At 46.3% G+C, this 17,839-nt stretch overlaps 1 protein-coding gene across 1 annotated transcript; it reads right to left on the minus strand.

Annotated features, from left to right (window-relative positions):
* Positions 1-874: 874 nt before the first annotated feature.
* Ldlrad2 (low density lipoprotein receptor class A domain containing 2) lies at positions 875-7,979 on the minus strand. Its single transcript, XM_051173617.1, has 5 exons — positions 7,901-7,979; positions 3,921-4,379; positions 3,200-3,331; positions 2,353-2,493; positions 875-1,261 (listed from the first exon to the last, which is right to left on the minus strand). The coding sequence occupies exons 1-5, from the start codon at positions 7,977-7,979 to the stop codon at positions 1,029-1,031; spliced, it is 1,044 nt and encodes a 347-aa protein (XP_051029574.1). The 3' UTR covers positions 875-1,028.
* Between the last annotated feature and the right edge of the window lie 9,860 nt (positions 7,980-17,839).

Consider the following 17,839-nt stretch of genomic DNA (forward strand, 5'->3'; position numbering starts at 1 on the left):
AACTCAGGACCTCTGGAAAAGCAGCCAGTGTTCTTAGCCACAAACCATCACTCCAGCCCCTGAAACAAGTATTCTTAACCACTGAGCTATCATCTCTCCAATGTCCTTATTTATTTATTATTTGTATGGTTGGTTTTTTGTTTTTTATTATTTTTTATTTTACATGTCGATCCCAGTTCTCTCTCCCTCCTTCCCTCCCTCTTACCCTCTCTCCCCCTTCACATGCACCCTGACCACCCTTCCCTCCCATCCCCCCCACCCCAATTCCACATGAAGGGCGATGCCATCCAGGTGGGGTCATGTAAATCTGTCAAGTCATTTGAAGTAGAGACCAGGACTTCTCTCCTGTCTCTAGGTTAAGGGACGTATGGTTGTTTTGGGCATGTGTTGTTAACCAGAGTCTCATGTAGCCCACGCTGACTTTGCACTTAGTATGTAGTCAAGGATGATCTTGAATACTGATGCTCTTGCCTCTGCCTGCTACGTACTGGGACAACTGTTGCATTCTGCCATACCCAGTTTTATGAGGTGTTGGTGGGGATGGAACCCAGGACTCTGTATATGCTAGGTGAGTATTGTGCTGGGCTACATCCCCAGGCCTGAATGAACCCCGTGTCAGTGTGTTCTGATTTAACCTGACATGGTCACAGGTGGCGATGTTTAGTCTGTTAGTCCCCAGCCTGGGCCTCACTGTCCATGCTGCAGCACTTGTTAGGAGTCAGTCTGCCTCAGCCGTTGTACTTCAGGCGCAGCCAGCTGCTGCTTCTACAGTGGATTTGCTCAGAGCGAGGCCCAGCACGGAAGTTACTGTGCTGGACAATAAGGAATAACTCAGAGCAACGTGTGCCTGGTTATTCTGCTTCCTGCAGCCTTTACGCAATTCAGGAAACAGAATTTGGCCCATTTCCCAGAGAGGCAGACTGAGGCTCAAAGAACTGAGTGACATGTTCCAAGTCAGCCACTCAACAGAACTTAAAAGCTCAGGCCTTTCAGACTCCAGGGTCTACACATCTGATAATTACAGCCCCCTAAGGATGGCCTCCCTGGTTCTGGAAAGCTGGCCAGGTCAGCCACAGATCTCCAGGAGCCACCCGGCCAGGACATAGATGGCAGGGGTTGTATTCTGTGCAGCATCTGAAGCTGAGCTTATGGGCACCTGGGTGCCAGACCAGCCAGCCTGGGCAGCAGCAGCACCAGCAGAAGAGGCCAGTAGAGGTCAATAATATCGAGGAGGCCAAAGCCACCCACCAGATCCAGGTACCTGTAGGAGGAATGAGAATCCAGTTAGATTCCCCCTAGGCCTGATGTTCTGCCCATCACCTAGACGAGACGTGTGTGTGTGTGTGTGTGTGTGTGTGTGAGTGTGTGTGTGTGTGTGTGTGTGTGTGTGTGGGCACATGCATGCGTGCTACCACCAGGTAATATTATGGTGCGGTGAAGGCATTGAGCCACAGCAAGTGTGTGGTCTGGGGACAGCTGAATGGACCATGTCCTCTCCTTCCTTAACACAGTTACTGGAAATGGAACTCAGACTGCAAGAGGGTTACTCAGCAATCACCTTTACCCACGAAGCCTTCATGTCAGTCCTCCATCTTTTTTTGTTTGTTTGTTTTTGTTTGCTTGTTTATTTTTGAGACAGGGTTTCTCTGTGGCTTTGGAGGCTAGCCTGGAATTCACTATGTAGACCAGGCTGGTCTCGAACTCACAGAGATCCTCCTGCCTCTGCTTCCCAAGTGCTGGGATTAAAGGCGTACCACCATGCCCACCAAGCTGCTTCTTCTTCTTTTTTTGATAATATATTTTTATTTAAATTTGCAACAAGCTTGTTTTACATGTCAATCCCAGTTCCCTCATCCTCCCCTTTCTCCTGTCCCCTTCCAACCCCCATCCCATTCCCTCAAGCCTCTTTTTGTAAGATTTATTTTTAACTATGTATATGTGTGTGGGCATTTGCATGTGAGCATAGGTGTCCTTGGGAGCCAGAGGCATCAGTTTCCCCTGGAGCTGGAGTCACAGGCGTCTGTGAGCTGCCCAGCTGTGTGCTGGCAATGAAACTCAGCTATTTCTCAATGCAGGAGGCTTCCTTGCCTTGCTCTCTTCTTTGCTACCTAATTATCTGAGACAAGGCCTCCCACTGAACCCAAGACTTGCCTGTTGGGCTGGACTGGCTTTCCCAGTGCTGAGGTGCAGGTACACCCCACTGAGCCTGGCTTTATACTCTGGTGGGATCCAAACTCAACTTCTCACACTTGCACAAGTGTTTGTTTTTTGTTTTTTTTGTTTTTTTCCTGACTGAGCCAAGAGGGATTTTGGTAGAAGAATGTAAGAGGTTTGTCACCAAGTGCCATCTACCTTCCAGAACTTCTTGTGTGACGGGTGCCAGGCTTGCTGGAGAGGTCCTTTCGGCTGCAGAGCCAAGAGCTGTGAGGAGAGTCAGAGGTCTGGAACTGTCACCTTCCATTCTTGGGGTGTGCTTGGGTATCAGAGAGGGACCTGTGAGAATTAACAGCAGACTGAGAGCTCCCCTTCATGGGGCACTGCTGTGTCACTCCTCACAAGACCTCTTTGCTATCCCCACTACCAAAATAAGGGAAATGAGGGACAAAGAGTAGATAACACATCTGGCCAAGGTCACACAGCTGGAAGTGAGGTCTGGTCTCCTCCTCAGCAGGCTTATAAATGGAGCTGCTTCTCAGGACATGGGACAGACCTGCCTGGGTGAACAGCTTCTGTACATTAAGTGTCACGTTCTATGTGGAACACTTAACTGACAACACTTGCAGTCGAGGTTTCTGCAAGGTGAGGTGCAATGACCCCACCCCCTCCTGATGAGGAAACCAAGGTATCAGGAAGTTTGCTGTTTTAATCAGTTAACTATTGTTTCTCAAGCATTTGCTATAACCCAGATGTCATTGTAATGGCTGGCAATAATTAACTGAAATAAATGAGCTGGGTCCTCAGGCCCTGTGAAGAACTGCCTCTCTCCTGAGGTTTCAGGCCACAAGCTAGACTAGACCCTTCCCTGTTGCACGGGCCCTCACACCCTTGGTCTCTAAACTAACTGCCACTGTGGCCACATTCCATCCTGCTGCATGCCACCTGCCAACCCAGGCCCTGCCACCCAGAAGAAGGATATTAGGGCCAACCAGCCTCTCCACTTTGCTGTTCATTGAGAGTCCAAACACCCCTCATCACTGACCTCTGCAGCTGGCTGGGGGTTGGGAGTCCTGGTCACTGCCATCACCACAGTTGTCCATGTCCCAGTCATCACACAGAAGGCTTTGGGGCACACACCTACTATTCCGACATCGGAAGTAGGTACCACAAGACCCTGGGGTAGAAAAGGAAAGCAGAGAGTAAGAGTCCTAGACCAGCCAGGCAGTGGTGGCGCAGGCCTTAAGTCCCAGTACTTGGGAGGCAGAGGCAGGTGACTCTCAATGAGTTCCAGGCCAGCCTGATCTACAAAGTGAGTTCCAGGATGGCCAGGACTGTTACATGTAGAAACCCTGTCTTGAAAAACAAAGAAAAGAGAAAAAAGAAAGAAAGAAATCCTAGACCAGCTCCTACAGTAGTGTGGCCCACAATGACAGAAAGTCTTGAAGTGGGGGGGTGGGGTAATGAGTGTGTGAGGTGTATGTGTGAGTATCAGTTCAATTGTGACTTTGATACTGGTATGGTTTGGGTGGGAATTGGTGTCCTGTGGGAATGTGCTTCAAAGTGTGCTTAGAGAGTGTGTGTCAAGGCTAAAAGAAGGTGGGACTTGTAGGTCTCTCATTGATACCTCCCTCACAGGTTCCCCAACCCTGTCCAGGTCACCCAATCTTTCCCAGCTAGGACCCCATTCCTCCCTCCGTCATCTGAACCTCTCCTTTCCTGCTCTGTCTCACCTCACCTCATCCTGGTCATTAGCCCCAACCCACCCAGACGGAAAGAGGTCACCACGCCCAAGAAGTCCACGCGGGGATGACGGCCCCTGGTGACCAAACGCAGGCCGAGCCAGGGTCCGGAGGATGTGATAGGGATAGGGATGGTCAGGCCGCAGGTTGGGAGTCCCAGAGCCCGGGGCGCCCCCTGAGGGCCGTCGTAGAACTGCAGGTAGGAGCCGGGTGTGCACGGGTCGGGGTCAGGCGAGGACGCATTGGGGGTCAGGGCGGCCGCGGTGGCCGGGGTGGCTACGGTGATCTGTGTGGCCGAGGACAGGCTGTAGACCAGGAAGAAGCGGAACTGGAAGCGTATCCTGTCTTCAGGGGCTGCGGCAAGCAGCCACAGAGTGCAGTCAGTGTCCGGAGTCACGAAGTAGAACTTGCGGGAAGCCGAGTGCGAGCTCAGCTGTAGGGCATCCCCTTGCCACGTCTGTCCGCACAGGTCTGTCAGGTCCGCTGAGGGCGAGAGCACAAGGATCATGCCGGGCTTATCCCGCCATCCCGGGCCCGCCCTCACTGCTTGATCCCATCAAGTTATACAACCTCTATGAGCCTCATTGGCGAAATAGGGATGAATTGAGATGAGCATTTTATTACTAATTCAAAGTCACAATTCCTTATTCGAAAGCTCTGGACTTCAGCCCTTAGGGTGGTAGCGTCTGTAAACCCAATGTTATGGAGGACAGGAAGAAGCATAGTGGGTTAAGGTAGCTTGGGTTGCAAATTCGGATCCTGTCTCAAAAAAAGAATACTACAATAGCCAGGCATGGCCATGCGTGTCTTGGCACCCAGGAGGCAGAGGCAGGTGGATCTCTGTGAGTTGAAGGTCAGCCCTCAAAGTCTATGATACATAGTGAATTCTAGGACAGCCAGAGCTTATGTAGTGAGACTATCTCAAAATACCAGAGAAGGGGGAAAGGGAGAGGGAGAGAGGGGCAGAGACAGAGTTGGACAGAAAGATAGAGAGACAAAAAGACACAAACAGGGAGAGAAAATGTAAATAAAGTTTTCAGGTAGTACACTTCTCTGATCCCAACACTTAAGAGGTGGAGGCAGGAGGATTGGAAGTTTAAGGCCACCCATAACTACACAGAAAGTTCAAGTCCAGCTGAGACACTAGAGACCTGTCTCAAGAAAAAAAAGGGGACCTCTCTACCATCAGGTACTACCCCAAGAACTCTTGCGTTAACTGCAGGAAAGATGAACCTTAAACAGTAAACAGGCCAGAGCATAGCTAGGGGTAAAACAAACAGCTCCTGTCAAATTAGGTCTTGTGGTCAAGATTAAAAAAACAAATGTTACTTTTTCAAGTATTTTGTAGGTTGGGATTGCAACAACAACGAACGCTTGGGCATCTAGGAATGTTTTCCCACACTTCAGAATTCAGCCACCTCCGTTATCTTTTTTGAGGATGAGGTGGATACATTTGGACATTTGGGTGCTGCCTGCCCACCCACCTCCCATTCTCTGTTTCTCCTTTTTAAAATGGTCCTGTAAGGACTCAGGCATTATGCTGGCCTGCCCTTGTTACCTGGCAGTATCCTGGTCAGCCCAGGGTTCCGTGGTTGCATTATCTGCAGGCAGGTACAAAGAAAGACCCCGCCCACTTACTCTCTCTTTCCAGCTCCTCCCTTTTCCAGCTCTCCCCTTCTTTCCTTCTCTTAACTGCTTTCCCCTGGAGCAGACAGGACTTTTCCTGTCTCCCTCTTTTGTGTGCTCTCTCTGTCTCTGCGTCTCTTTACCTCTTTTCGCTTTCCTTCCCCCCCCCCTTCCCTTTCTAATAAAACTTTGTACTTAAGTTCTGTCTGCCTGGTGGCACATGCCTTTAATCCCAGCACGTGGGAGGCAGGGGTAGGCAGATCTCTGTGAGTTCGAGACCAGCCTGGTCTACAAGAGCGAGTTCCAGGACAGCCTCAAAGCCACAGAAAAACCCTGTCTCAGAGAAAAAAAAAAATTCTGTCTGCCTGGCATGTTTGTCCCTCCGCCTTGGTCACCCCCACCTGCCATGGAATCCACAAAGGGTCCCCCTCAAGCTTTATCATAACAGGTACCAATTCCATCCCTGGGCCTTTGGGATTATTATGTGACCTAGTTCTGACCTATGAGATTTAAAGAGAGATCTTCTGGAGGTTTCTGGGAAATAATTTTCTTCCCTGATTAAAAAAAAAAAAAGGCATATTAGTATATGACCTAGTTCTGGCCTATGAGACTTAAGAGATCTGCTGGGGGTTTCTGGGGAGTAGTTTACTCCCTGATTAAAAAATAAAAATAGGCATAGTAGTACATACATTTAATTCCAACACTCAAGAGGATCTCCCAAAGTTTGAGACCATCTAGACTGCACATCAAGACCTTACTCAATATATAAATAGCAGCAAATAATAACAACAAGGACTGAATAAAAAAAAGGAAGAAAAGGACATGACTGCTCCTAGGTATGGTAGAGGAGACGGTTTGTTGTAGATATGTGGGGGAGCACAGCCAGGGGCAGGGACATCTGGGAGAGTCCAGAGTGGACATGTCCAGACTGAACTGGGCCATGTGAGGAGAAGGGGGAGGGAAAGAGAGAGGGGAGCCAGGTGTAGCAGCCAGGAGGCCAAAATACAAAGAGTGGGTGACCAAAATGAAGAACAGCCCAGCCCCCCTGGGCTGGAGAGTTCAAGGGTAGGAGGTGGGGTATGCCAGCTAGGAGGATCCTATGGCAGTTAGGGACTGAGGGATGCAGGGGGAACCTGGCACAGGTCCACTTCGATGTGTTAAATGGGGATGTCATCCTTTTGTCTTGGGTTGTGATGAGAACTAAGCATGAGTAGCTGTTGCAGTCTTGTAATCCCATGTAGGAGAATTAAAAACACCAAGGCCTGCCTGGACTTTAGAGCATGCTCAAGGACAGCCTGGATAATTTAGTGAAACTCTGCCTTACAGATTGCAAACAGCCACCTGGGGATGTAGCTCAGAGGTATAGCATGTACCTAAGGCCTGTGAGGCCCTAGGTTCAATATCTAGTATTGTAAAAAATAAAAGGCGGAGTGAAATGAGTTGAGAAGCTCTCTTTCCTTCCAGTGTCTAAAAGTTGTAATGGCGGAAGCCACAGCAACCCTCTTACAGGGATGAGATTGTGATATGATTTAGCTGCTGAAGTATCTGTCTCTGGAACCACTTATGGCTATTCTCTCTCTGTCTCTCTCTCTGTCTCTGTCTGTCTCCCTGTCTCTCTCTGTCCCTTTCTCTGTATCTGTCCCCCCTCGTTCTCTCTGTTTTTCGAGACAGAGTTTCTCTTGTAGCTTTGGCTGTCCTGGAACTAGCTTTGTAAACTAGGCTGGCCTGGAACTCAGAGATCCACCTGCAGCCTGAGTGTTGGGATTAAAAGCATGTTCTACCACCTCCAGGCTACATTTTTTTTTTTTAAATGTGGTATAGGAATGGAACCCATGGCCTTAGACAACTTAACCACTTGCTATTACTGAGATGCACTGCCGGCCCCTTGACAGCAGGAGACACAGCAGAATGGAAGTTGGGAGGATGCAGGAATGCCCAATGCAAAATCTGTCAACCACAGCCGCAGACCTAAGGGTTACCATACTCCCACAGATCCCTTCTGGGTCCTTCTGGAAGCTGCAGCCTAGCTGGGTGGTGGTGGTGCAGGTCTTTAATCTTAGTGCTTGGGAGGCAGAGGCAGGTGGATCTCTGAGAGTTCAAGGCCAGCCTGGTCTACAGAGAGTTCCAGGACAGGCTCCAAAGCTACAGAGAAACCCTGTCTTGAAAAAAAAACAAAACAAAACAAAACAAAAAAACAAACAAAAAAGACAAAACAAAACAAAACGCTCCAATCTTCTAAAAGGGGTTGGAATAGGCTTGGGGATGCTAAGTAAGACCCTGCCTCCTCTATCAAGAGACTGCCCGCCAGAGTGAGGGTTGACTGGGGAAGGCCTGGGAAAGGGTTTCAGATGTACCCCTTCTAGGCCCTGCATACTCACCTGTCCCCAGGGCAGACACACTCAAGGCAGTTGCCACCAGCAGGAGCAGCGTTTGGGGCAGCTGCCAAAGAAAAACCATCCTTGGTCTCTGTCCAGCAGCGGGCAGACCTCAGAATCTCCTTTGGGGTCTTTGGGGATATTGGGGTGCAGGGACGTGCTGCTCCTCGAAGTGCACAGGGCACAAGGAACAGGGAGGCTAGCTCCTAGGGTCCCCTCACTGTGTTTTGGGTTCCCCTTCCCAGGTCTTCCTCCTTTGCATCAGAATTGTGTCTAAGGGTTGCCAAGGAGATTTGCAGCCCCACGCTGGAGAAGACAAGGCAAACAGAAATCAGGAGCCTCAGATCCGGCTTTGCTGCTGGGCTTCTAGAAGTGGGGGCCTCCAGCCTTGGGCCTTCCTGGGTAGGTGGGAGAATGAGCTTGAGAAAATCCCAGGGTACCAAAGGAACCCTCTGAGGGCCTAGATTTGTGGGAAGGGATGGTGCATGGCAGTAGGAGCTGCTTCAATTCCTAAGGGTTCCTGCCCCAGACTCTTTGCACTCCTATCCATAGTGCTCCTCCCCTATAAGCTGTCTGTCCATGACTGACTTTGTTAGGGCATTAGGTCATGGCTCACATTTTGCCTCCTCAGACTACACTTCACTTCTGTAACCAACTGAAAGAGTCCTCCAACCATCAATCAATCAATCAATCACATCTCTCTGAATTTATCTTTTCAGGACTCTCTAGAAATACTGATTTTTATTTTCATTTTTAATCTATGTGTTTTCCGACAAAGTCTGATGTAATCCACACTGGCCTCAAACTTGACCTTGAATTCCTGATCCTTATGCCTCTGCCTCCCAAGTGCAAGGATTACAACTGTATATGAGGTTAGTCACTCACCCTGGGAATAGGTGGGTTCTACTAAAAGATGCTGACAGAGGATTAAAGGAGAATGACAGCAATAATAACAATCATAGCAGCTGGTCAGTGGTTGCACATGCCTTTAGTAGCAGCTTTTGGGAGGCAGAAATAGGGGGATCTCTGTGAGTTTGAGACTAGCCTGGTCTACAGATTGAGTGCCAGGATAGGCTGCAAAGCTACACAGAGAACCCTGCCCCCCAAGAAAAAAAAAAAAGCATATCAAACTTTCTTATCCCCTGACAGGGCTCCAAGCCTAAAATATCCCCAGCTTTCATAACTGGGGTCAACCATTCATATCTCTAGTACTCCCTGACCCTTTGTTTGCTAGTGCTGGGGACCCATAAGCTAAGCATTTGCTATATCTCCTAGCTACACCCTAGCCCTCTTGAGTGATGACCCTAGGCCAAGTGTTGATGATGAACTTGTTATCCCCTCTGTCATAAACACTTGCCACCATGAACCCACCATGAGCAAGTGTGATGGGAGATGTCATTCTGTAAATCTGTTTCTTTTATTGGTTAATGAATAAAGCACTGTTGGCCAATAGGAAAGCAAGATAGGCGGGATTAGGAGAGAAGGAGAATTCGGGAAGTAGTAGGGAGGAGATTCAAGATGTAGGCCAGGGAGAACAGAATTCTGGCCCCTCTCTCCAGTAAGATTAGACCACGTGGAAATACTTAGATTAATAGAAATGGGTTAATATTTAAGACAGAGCTAGCCAATAAGAAATGCTAGTAATAGGCTAACAGAATTATACCTAATACAGTGTCTCTGTGTGTTAAATTGGCACTGGCATGGCTGTGGGACCAGGCCGTCTGGAAAACTGCTCTTAACACAGGTGCTCAAAATGCCTCATTTAAAAGATGAGACCTTTGGCATTGGAAAAATAGCTGGTGGTGGGTAGTGTGTGGTGTTCTTTCAGAGGACCCTGAACTCATCCCAGCACTCACTTAGGGTGGCTTACAACAGCCTGTAACTCTGGCTCCAAGAGATCCGACGCCCTCTTCTGTCTCAGAGGACACACACATATAATGACAGAAATAAATGTAAATAAACAAATGGTGAGGAATCTGAGTACAAATAATGATAAGCAAAGTCACTAAAGCATTGGATGGAGTATTACTTGTGCCAGATTTCCTAACTGCATGACCATTGCTCAGTGGTCTTAATCTGTGTCTTGCTTTTCTCATGTACAAAAGCTGGACAGCACTAAATGATCTTATTGGGTTATTGGGGAATTTCATGTTTAATTATCCATGTAAATTCAGTTTTCAAGGACCATAAACCTCCATCTTAGGCACTAGAGAAGATTCAAGGAATTGAATAGCTAATTTATTTTGTGAAAAATAGTAAGGTGTGTGGGTATGTGTGTCTGAATGAGGTTATGGGTAATGTTATGGGTAATACCCACTGGGTTGAGCCAGATGGCCTAGGTGTTGGAGTCTCTGCAACAGCAGTCAGTGCTTTTAACCACCAAGCCAAGCCATCTCTCAAACCCACATTTTTCTTTCCTTTCTTTCTTCCTTTTTTTAATGTTAGGTGTTTTGCAGCCTTGGAGACCAGCCTCCAGCTTGAAGGGAATCCAAAGAGTAGGGTTTTTTTTTTGTTTGTTTGTTTGTTTTGTTTTTTAATCTGAGGGATAAGAGGAAAGGCACACTCTTGATGGTTTCCTTCATTAATCTTCTCTATTCCTTTCTCATATTTTTTTACTCTTTATTTTCCTGGTGATTTCTTTATCTCATTTTTTGGTGTTTTCCTTCTAACTCTGTCTTTATTCTTCCTTATTCGATTGGTTGTTTGTTTTAACTTAAGTTTGGAAGTGTGTTGGAGGAAGGGAAGGGAGTAGGGGAAGGAGAGGGAGAGAGAGACAGAGAAAGAAAAGAGGCAGAGATTCTCATTCTTTGTTTTCCTTCTAACTTTGTTTCCTTCTAATTCTCTCACTCTTGATGTTTTTCTTCTAACTCATTTTAACCTATCCTTATCCTTTCTCTTACAGCTTATATACCCCAGCAAAATGTTTCAGGCAGTATACAAATTACAAAAGGGTTACATCTTGTTTTTCAAGTGAATGATTACAATAAATACATGGGGTTTTTTTTTTTTGTTTTGTTTTGTTTTGTTTTTTTAAAAAAAACAGCATGTTTTTCACACCTGTTACAGGATTGTGCTTTTTATGTATTACAGGTAAAGTACAAATTATCCCCAAGAACCCACATACATTCATTCCCAAGCAACTTGTTACAGATTAGCAGAGTGTAAGCAAGCAAGTTGTTTTTCTACTGACAGGTTGTGTTTTGCAGTTACAAAGAAGAGACCAATCACAAATCCAAACTTTTATATATGAAAAGAATCAGTCATCTCTACTTTAACTCTTTAGGGTATATTCCCACCCATCAATAGTTTTTTTTTTGTTTGTTTGTTTGTTTTTTGTTTTTTTCTTTTTAATATCAGAAGATTGAGGGCAGAGATGGGTATAAGAAATTCATTATCACTTTTGGTTATTAACCAATCCTAGCAAGAAAGGCACACCAGCTAATGTCATTTGGGCTGCTTTGTTCTTATTCCCTGACCTTACAGAGTTCCTCACTTAACTGTGTGCCTTTCTAAAACTTTAGATTGTCTTCTTGGGTTTTCCCCCTCAAAGCTATTTAACTAAGTTATTTTTAAAACTTTGTTTCAGCTGTGGTGCACTCCAAACATCTGTGAACACGTCTCCCAACATTAAAGTTAAAAGAATTTTAGCTAGCTGTGCTACTGGGACTCAATTGTTTTTCTTAATCATTAACCTAAGCCTCAGTCTATGTGGCTGTATAGAAACTCTTGTGTTTTGGCTCTGTGACACTCCCTTGTTTATGCATGGCTTGTTCTCTCTACCTTGGGATATTAGAAAAACAGTGCATTACTAACAAGATCCATTAGCTTTTTGTTTGTTTGTTTTTTTAAAAACATGCTCTCACTATGTAGCTCTGGCTGACCTGGAATCCACTCTGCCTCCTGAGTGCTGGGATTAAAATGCCACCACGGCTGGCACATTCGCTTTTTTGTGTGTGTGTGTTTGAGTTTTTGTATAGCCCAATTTAGTCTTGAAATACTTACATAGCTGAGGATGAACCTGAACTTCTGATTCTGCTGCCTTCATGAGTGCTGGGATCACAGGTATGGACCATCATATCTTTGGTACAAGGTGATAGGGAGCTAACTTGGGGTCTCTGAGTTCCAGGACAGCCAAAGCTACACAGAGAAACCCTGTCTCAGAAAACCTGTAATTTATTGTATTTCACATCAGGTCCACTCAGGGGTAAGCAAGCATACATCCTAACATCCATCCATCCTATGAACTTCCCACCCATATATGATCAAACACATTGGTACAGGTGGGTCAAACAAACTTGTTTAGGGGAATGAAAATCATGTCTTATTATCTCTCATAAATAATAGCCTCCAGCATTTCAGAAACTGTCTGTCCTTAGGCAAGGGGCTTGTAGATCAGAGGCAGAGGCATTTTTGTTTCATGGACCTTTTAGGAATAGAAATTAAAACTTAAAATGTAACTCAGGCTCTTACAGTGTATCTCCAAGTGTGTACATGTACTGTGTAGAGTACCTTTGGCCATGTGGGTGCTGGGAACTGATTCGAAGTCCTGTAAGAGCAGCAAGCGCTGTTAACTGCTGAGAGATCTTTCCTGCCTGCAGAGTTCCTCTGTCTGTCTGTCTGTCTGTCTGTCTGTGTGTGTGTGTGTGTGTGTGTGTGTGTGTGTGTGTGTGTGTTTGTTGTTTTAGTCAAGGCCTTCACCTAGCCCAGATCCAGGTAGGTTGAATTTGCCTTGCAGCTAAGATGAGCTTAAAATTCAAGATCCTCCTGCCTCCACCTCTGGAATTCTGGCATTACAAGCATTCCCTACCACATCCACTTTAGAAATTGCTATACTGAATAGCTTGGCCTTCAACTTGGGGTCAATCCTGCCAGTGATGGGTTACCAAGTGTCTGCCACCATGCCTGGTTTAATTTTGATTTTGTCTTTTGATACTTTTTTTTTGGGGGGGGGGGCTTTTCAAGACAGGGTTTCCTTGAAGATTTGGAGCCTGTCCTGGAACTCAAGGCTGGCTGGCGGTGAACTCAAAGAGATGCACCTGCCTCAGCCTCCGGAGTGCTGAGATTAAAGGGTTGGGCCACCACCACCACCTAGTACTTGACAATGTTTTTTATGGGTGTGATAGTGAAACCAATTTGGAACTGGTTTAAGGAAGAGTTGGAAGGGGAGTTGAAAGTATGGGGAATTCTTTCCATAGTTTTACTATGCAGGGGAACAGGGAAGTGACACGATAGAAAAGGACACAAGGATCAAGAGATGGCTTGTTAAATGAGAGAAGTCCCACGGGTGTGTGTGTGTGTGTGTGTGTGTGTGGCTCACACCTTTAACCCCAGCATTTGGGAGGCAGAGGCCTGGTCTACAAAGTGAGTTCCAAGGCAGCTTGTGCTACACAGAGAAACCCTGTCTCAGAAAAAAAAAAAAAAAAAAGGGACATCCCAGCACATTTGTATGCTGATGAGGAAGGACCAGTAGAGACTGAAAATTCATGATTCTGGAGCGATATGACCCGACCCCCCCCCCACGACTCAAATTCCCACTGGATGTCCTGATACACATATCCTTGACCCCTCTCTCTCTGGGAGGCATCTGTTTTAACTGTAAATCTTCTTCTATTTTGTAACCATAAATGTATGTATTATATTTGAATAGACATGCTTATTCTTTGAGAATGTGATGCACGATCACAGTGTATTTTGACCCTATGGAGACAGTATGCATGCAGCACAGGGGTGTTGGGGTTTTATAGAACAGAAAAGGGGGAGTTTGGGGGATGGAAGACTCCATTTGCAGGTGGGTTCCCTTGAAGGCTCATAGTGGTAGATAGCAGCAGGTTTAGTATGTGGCTGTCCTTCCTGATGGGAAGTTTCCGTGTGTGTGTGTGTGTGTGTGTGTGTGTGTGTGTGTGTGTGTGAGATCATTCAAGTCAACCTTTCTTGTTCAGAGCTTCTCAGTCCACCTAGGCCTTTAGGGCATCATCAGATGCCAGAGAAACCAGGATAAGACTCACTCAGTGCCTGCCTGCCCCTTCTCCCGGCACGTCTCACCTGCCCCCTGCCCTAAACCTCTCCAGCCCAGGGCTTTGCATCCCTTCCCACAGTCCTCCTTCCTATATAAACCAGCCATTTTAGCCATCCACTCTCTTGGCCTCTTTGCCACATCTGGGCTGTTTGGTCCTTGGTTCCTCTCTTGGTCAGCTTGGGCAGTAAACACCCTTTCTCCTCTCTCTTCCCTTCTTGTTCTTCTCAACAACCCCCTTCATAGCCTGGTGCAGTCTGAACCCTTCAAGATGCCTCTGGCATCTTCTCCCTCATATCTACAATAAAGACCTTCTCAACCATACCTAGGAAGCACTAGTTCTCATTGTCATTCAGTCATTAACCATTCACTATTCACCTTCCATCGCCTCCCTTCCAGCTCCCCCCATTCCTCTCCCTTCCAAATCTCCTTCAGGCTGCTGGCAGTGCACGCCTTTAATCCCAGCACTCGGGAGGCAGAGGCAGAGGCAGAGGCAGAGGCAGGCGGATCTCTGTGAGTTTGAGACCAGTCTGGTCTACAGAGTGAGTGCCGGGATAGACAAAAAAAAAAAAAAAAAAACAAAAAACAAAAAACCTAAGCCTGCTTCTCTGTGCTTTCTATGTAGGGTCTAAAGGAAGACTCCAGACTTAAATAGTATGCAAGAACAAAGAGCATTTGTTATAGCACATGCATGTGGGGGTCCTTCACCTGTACAAGATGGCCATGAACCCTGAGAGAAACCTGTAGGCTCCATTTAAGCACAGCTAAGGGGAGTTTCAGGAGTAATTAGGTTATTTCAAACTGAATTGGTTAAGTAAGCATCAGTTATGTTAGTATGTTTCTAACTGGCTGAGGTTAATTGTTGGACTCATCTACACAAGCTTGCACAAGACTCAGAAGGGGGCCTCTGGGTTCCTCCTTGAGATACTGTGAGGCTGACCTAGGCCCTCTGTTTGTTTTCTCCTTGGACCCTGAAGGTAAGAGCCTGGTAGATAAACGGCCCTTTGTTGGAAAAGACACCTGTGTGCCCTTCTCAGAGAAGTGAAACTTAAATTCAGTTTATAGGACCAAAAAATTAAAATTAATAAAAGTTTAAAAACTTGGGCCCTGAAATGGGAACTTAATGACTGGGAATGCCGTACCTGAGCCCTGCTCTCAGAGAAGGGGAGGTGACTGTCCACCACTTGTGTCAACATTCCTATGTCTGCTAATTGCTGGTCATAAGGTTGTAAAGATCCCTTGGCTCAGGGGACAACTGACAGACCTTGTGACTCTGTAACCCTGGGACCCCATGCACTCAAATGTATCTTGCTTAAAATATATAGTTACTGTTTTACTCTGTACTTTGTATGACCTTAAGTCACCATGGAAACTCTGAAGTCTGTGGCCTTCAGCCTTGTGGCCTTCTCCTTTAAAAGCTTCTCTTTATGGCTGGTTGGCATCTCATCCCCCCCTCCCCCTATGGAGTGAGATCCAAGCTGGCCAGCTTGAACAATAAAAAGAAGCCTTTGCTTTGGCATTGGAGGTACCTGTTGGCTCCTTGGGTTGGTTTGGGATGCTCTAAACCTGGCACAAGTTGTAAAAAGTGGGAGAGATTAACCCCTTCATCTGTATTTTTGGTAGAAATTCTGCCTGCTTCACCGTCCACATCAGTGGAGAAACCAGCATACTACAGTGGATAGCACAGTAATGTAGTAATGTGTCATCATGTGCAAATTGGGATGTGGTGGTGTGGGGGGGGTGAGAAGCAGCTGCCAGATGAGATGCCAGCACCTGAGACTGAAAGCCAATTACTAGGACAGTGAAGCGATGGTGGTCAGCTCATAACCATTGCAGCAATTAAGCCTCCTCGTTACTTAACCTTTCCATTGCCCTAGCTCAGGCCTTCATTACCTGTGGCCCAGGCAGAACCCAACCAGCTCTGCAATTCCACAAATGTCTCTCCCCCCTCTTTCTCTCTTATTAGAGGAATATATTTTTCTTTATCTATTTATTTTTAATGATTTATTTTCATTATTTGTTTATTGGGTTTCTAAGACAGGCTTTCTCTGTGTAACAGCTCTGGCTGTTCTGGAACTTGCTATGTAGACAGTGCTGGCCTCGAACTCACAGAGATCTGCCTGCCTCTGCCTCCCAAGTGCTGAGATTAAAGGCGTGCACCACCACCTTCACCCATTAACAATTATTTTTAACTTATACTTTCTTCACTTATTTTGGTTTACATTAATTATTTTGGTTAGTTCATCTGGACCATGATCAAGGCCATGGAAATCTCCTGTGTGTTGCCAAGGCAGACGTGATTATTGGTGGGGAGAAGGCTAAGAACTGTTCAAGCAAAAACAAAATAGAGTCATGACTAGGTGGTGGTCATTTCAATAGTGAGTTCCAGTAGTGTCAGAGCTATGGAGACACTGTCTCAGTTGTTGTTTATTCTATGTAGCTTTGGCTGTTCTGGAACTAGCAATGTGCCACTGCTTCCAGGCTCCATTTTTATTAATTTTAATATGTATGTGGGTGTGTGCAGAGGCTAGAGGCGTTGGAGTCCTTGGAGCTGACGTTACAGGTGGTTCTGAGCTGCTTGCTGTGGGTGCTGGGAATTGAATCCCATCCTCTGGAAGAGCAGCATGTTCTCTTAACCAGTGAGCCACCTCTCCTGCCCTGTTGGGTTTTTAAAATATATGTGTGTGTGCCTGCTTGTCTATATGTGTACATGTGTGCATTGTTTGCAGAGGCCAGAGGAGGGCAACTGATCCCCTGGTTTTGGGGTTATAGGCAGCTGTGAACCAGCCAGTGTAGGTAATGGGAGGCAAACTCTGGTTCTCTGTAAGGGCTCTTTACTGGAGCCATCTCTCGAAGCCTTTCTGTTAGGGTTCATATCTGGAACAAATGGTTAACTAAGGTGCCTATTTAACATATCAAAGTGGACTCTGGCTGCCAGTCTGTCTCAGTCCCTACCTTATAGGATCCTCCTGGCTGGCATGCCCTGCCACTTACCCTGAACTCTCCAACTCAGGTGCTGGTCTGCCTCTCCCTTAGCTTTTCTGATTCCTATATGATCTAGCCATTTTAGCTACACAGGTCTCTTTGCCTCTTGGTTCCTGGCCTTTTGACTTCTAGCTAGTCCCTCTCCCCTCCCCTTTCTTCCCACATGGCCTGGTTTAGTCTGTTGGCCATGTCCACTCTAGACTCTTCTAGATGCCTCTGCTCTCCCTCATATCTGCAATAACCCTTCTCTCCCACTCAAGCTTGTTGCATCATGTCTTCATTTCATTTTTTTTTTCATTCACTTTCTTCATGAAATAGTCTCATTGCCTCAGATTTCTTGTTTAACCAAGCATGACCTTGAACTACTGACCTTCTTGCCTTTGACTCCTGCGCTGGAATAACAGGACTATCTATGCCCAGCTGGTTTTGCAGCAAGTCCCATAACATTTCTGCATCTAATCTAACCTTAACTCAAACTGAAGACAATGCAAATCTCCACTCTATCACTGACTAGTTTTTTTTTTTTTTTTTTTTTGTTGTTGTTTTGTTTTTGAGACAGGTTTTCTCTGTTTTGTTTTGGAGCCTGTCCTGGAATTTGCTCTGTAGACCAGGCTGTCCTCGAATTTACAGATTCACTAGCCCCTGCCTCCTGAGTGTTGGGATTAAAGGTATGCACTACCAATGCCTGGCTCAATCACTAGTTTTAGAACTTTCACAACCCCTAAGGTAGAGTTTGACATCTACATTCACCCTAAGAATTTCCTTTCCTGTCTGTTATCAATCTGGAATGAAGCCTTTTTCTAATTCAAAAAGTCAAACAACTGTGTTCAATTTGTTGTTGTTTTTCCAGTGATAGTGTTTCCCTGTGTATCTTTGGAGCCTGTTCTGGAACTAGCTCTTGTAGACCAGGCTGGTCTCGAACTCACAAAGACCTACCTGCTACT

Source organism: Phodopus roborovskii, unplaced genomic scaffold (assembly GCF_943737965.1).
Source record: "Phodopus roborovskii unplaced genomic scaffold, PHOROB, whole genome shotgun sequence".
NCBI lineage: Eukaryota > Metazoa > Chordata > Mammalia > Rodentia > Cricetidae > Phodopus > Phodopus roborovskii.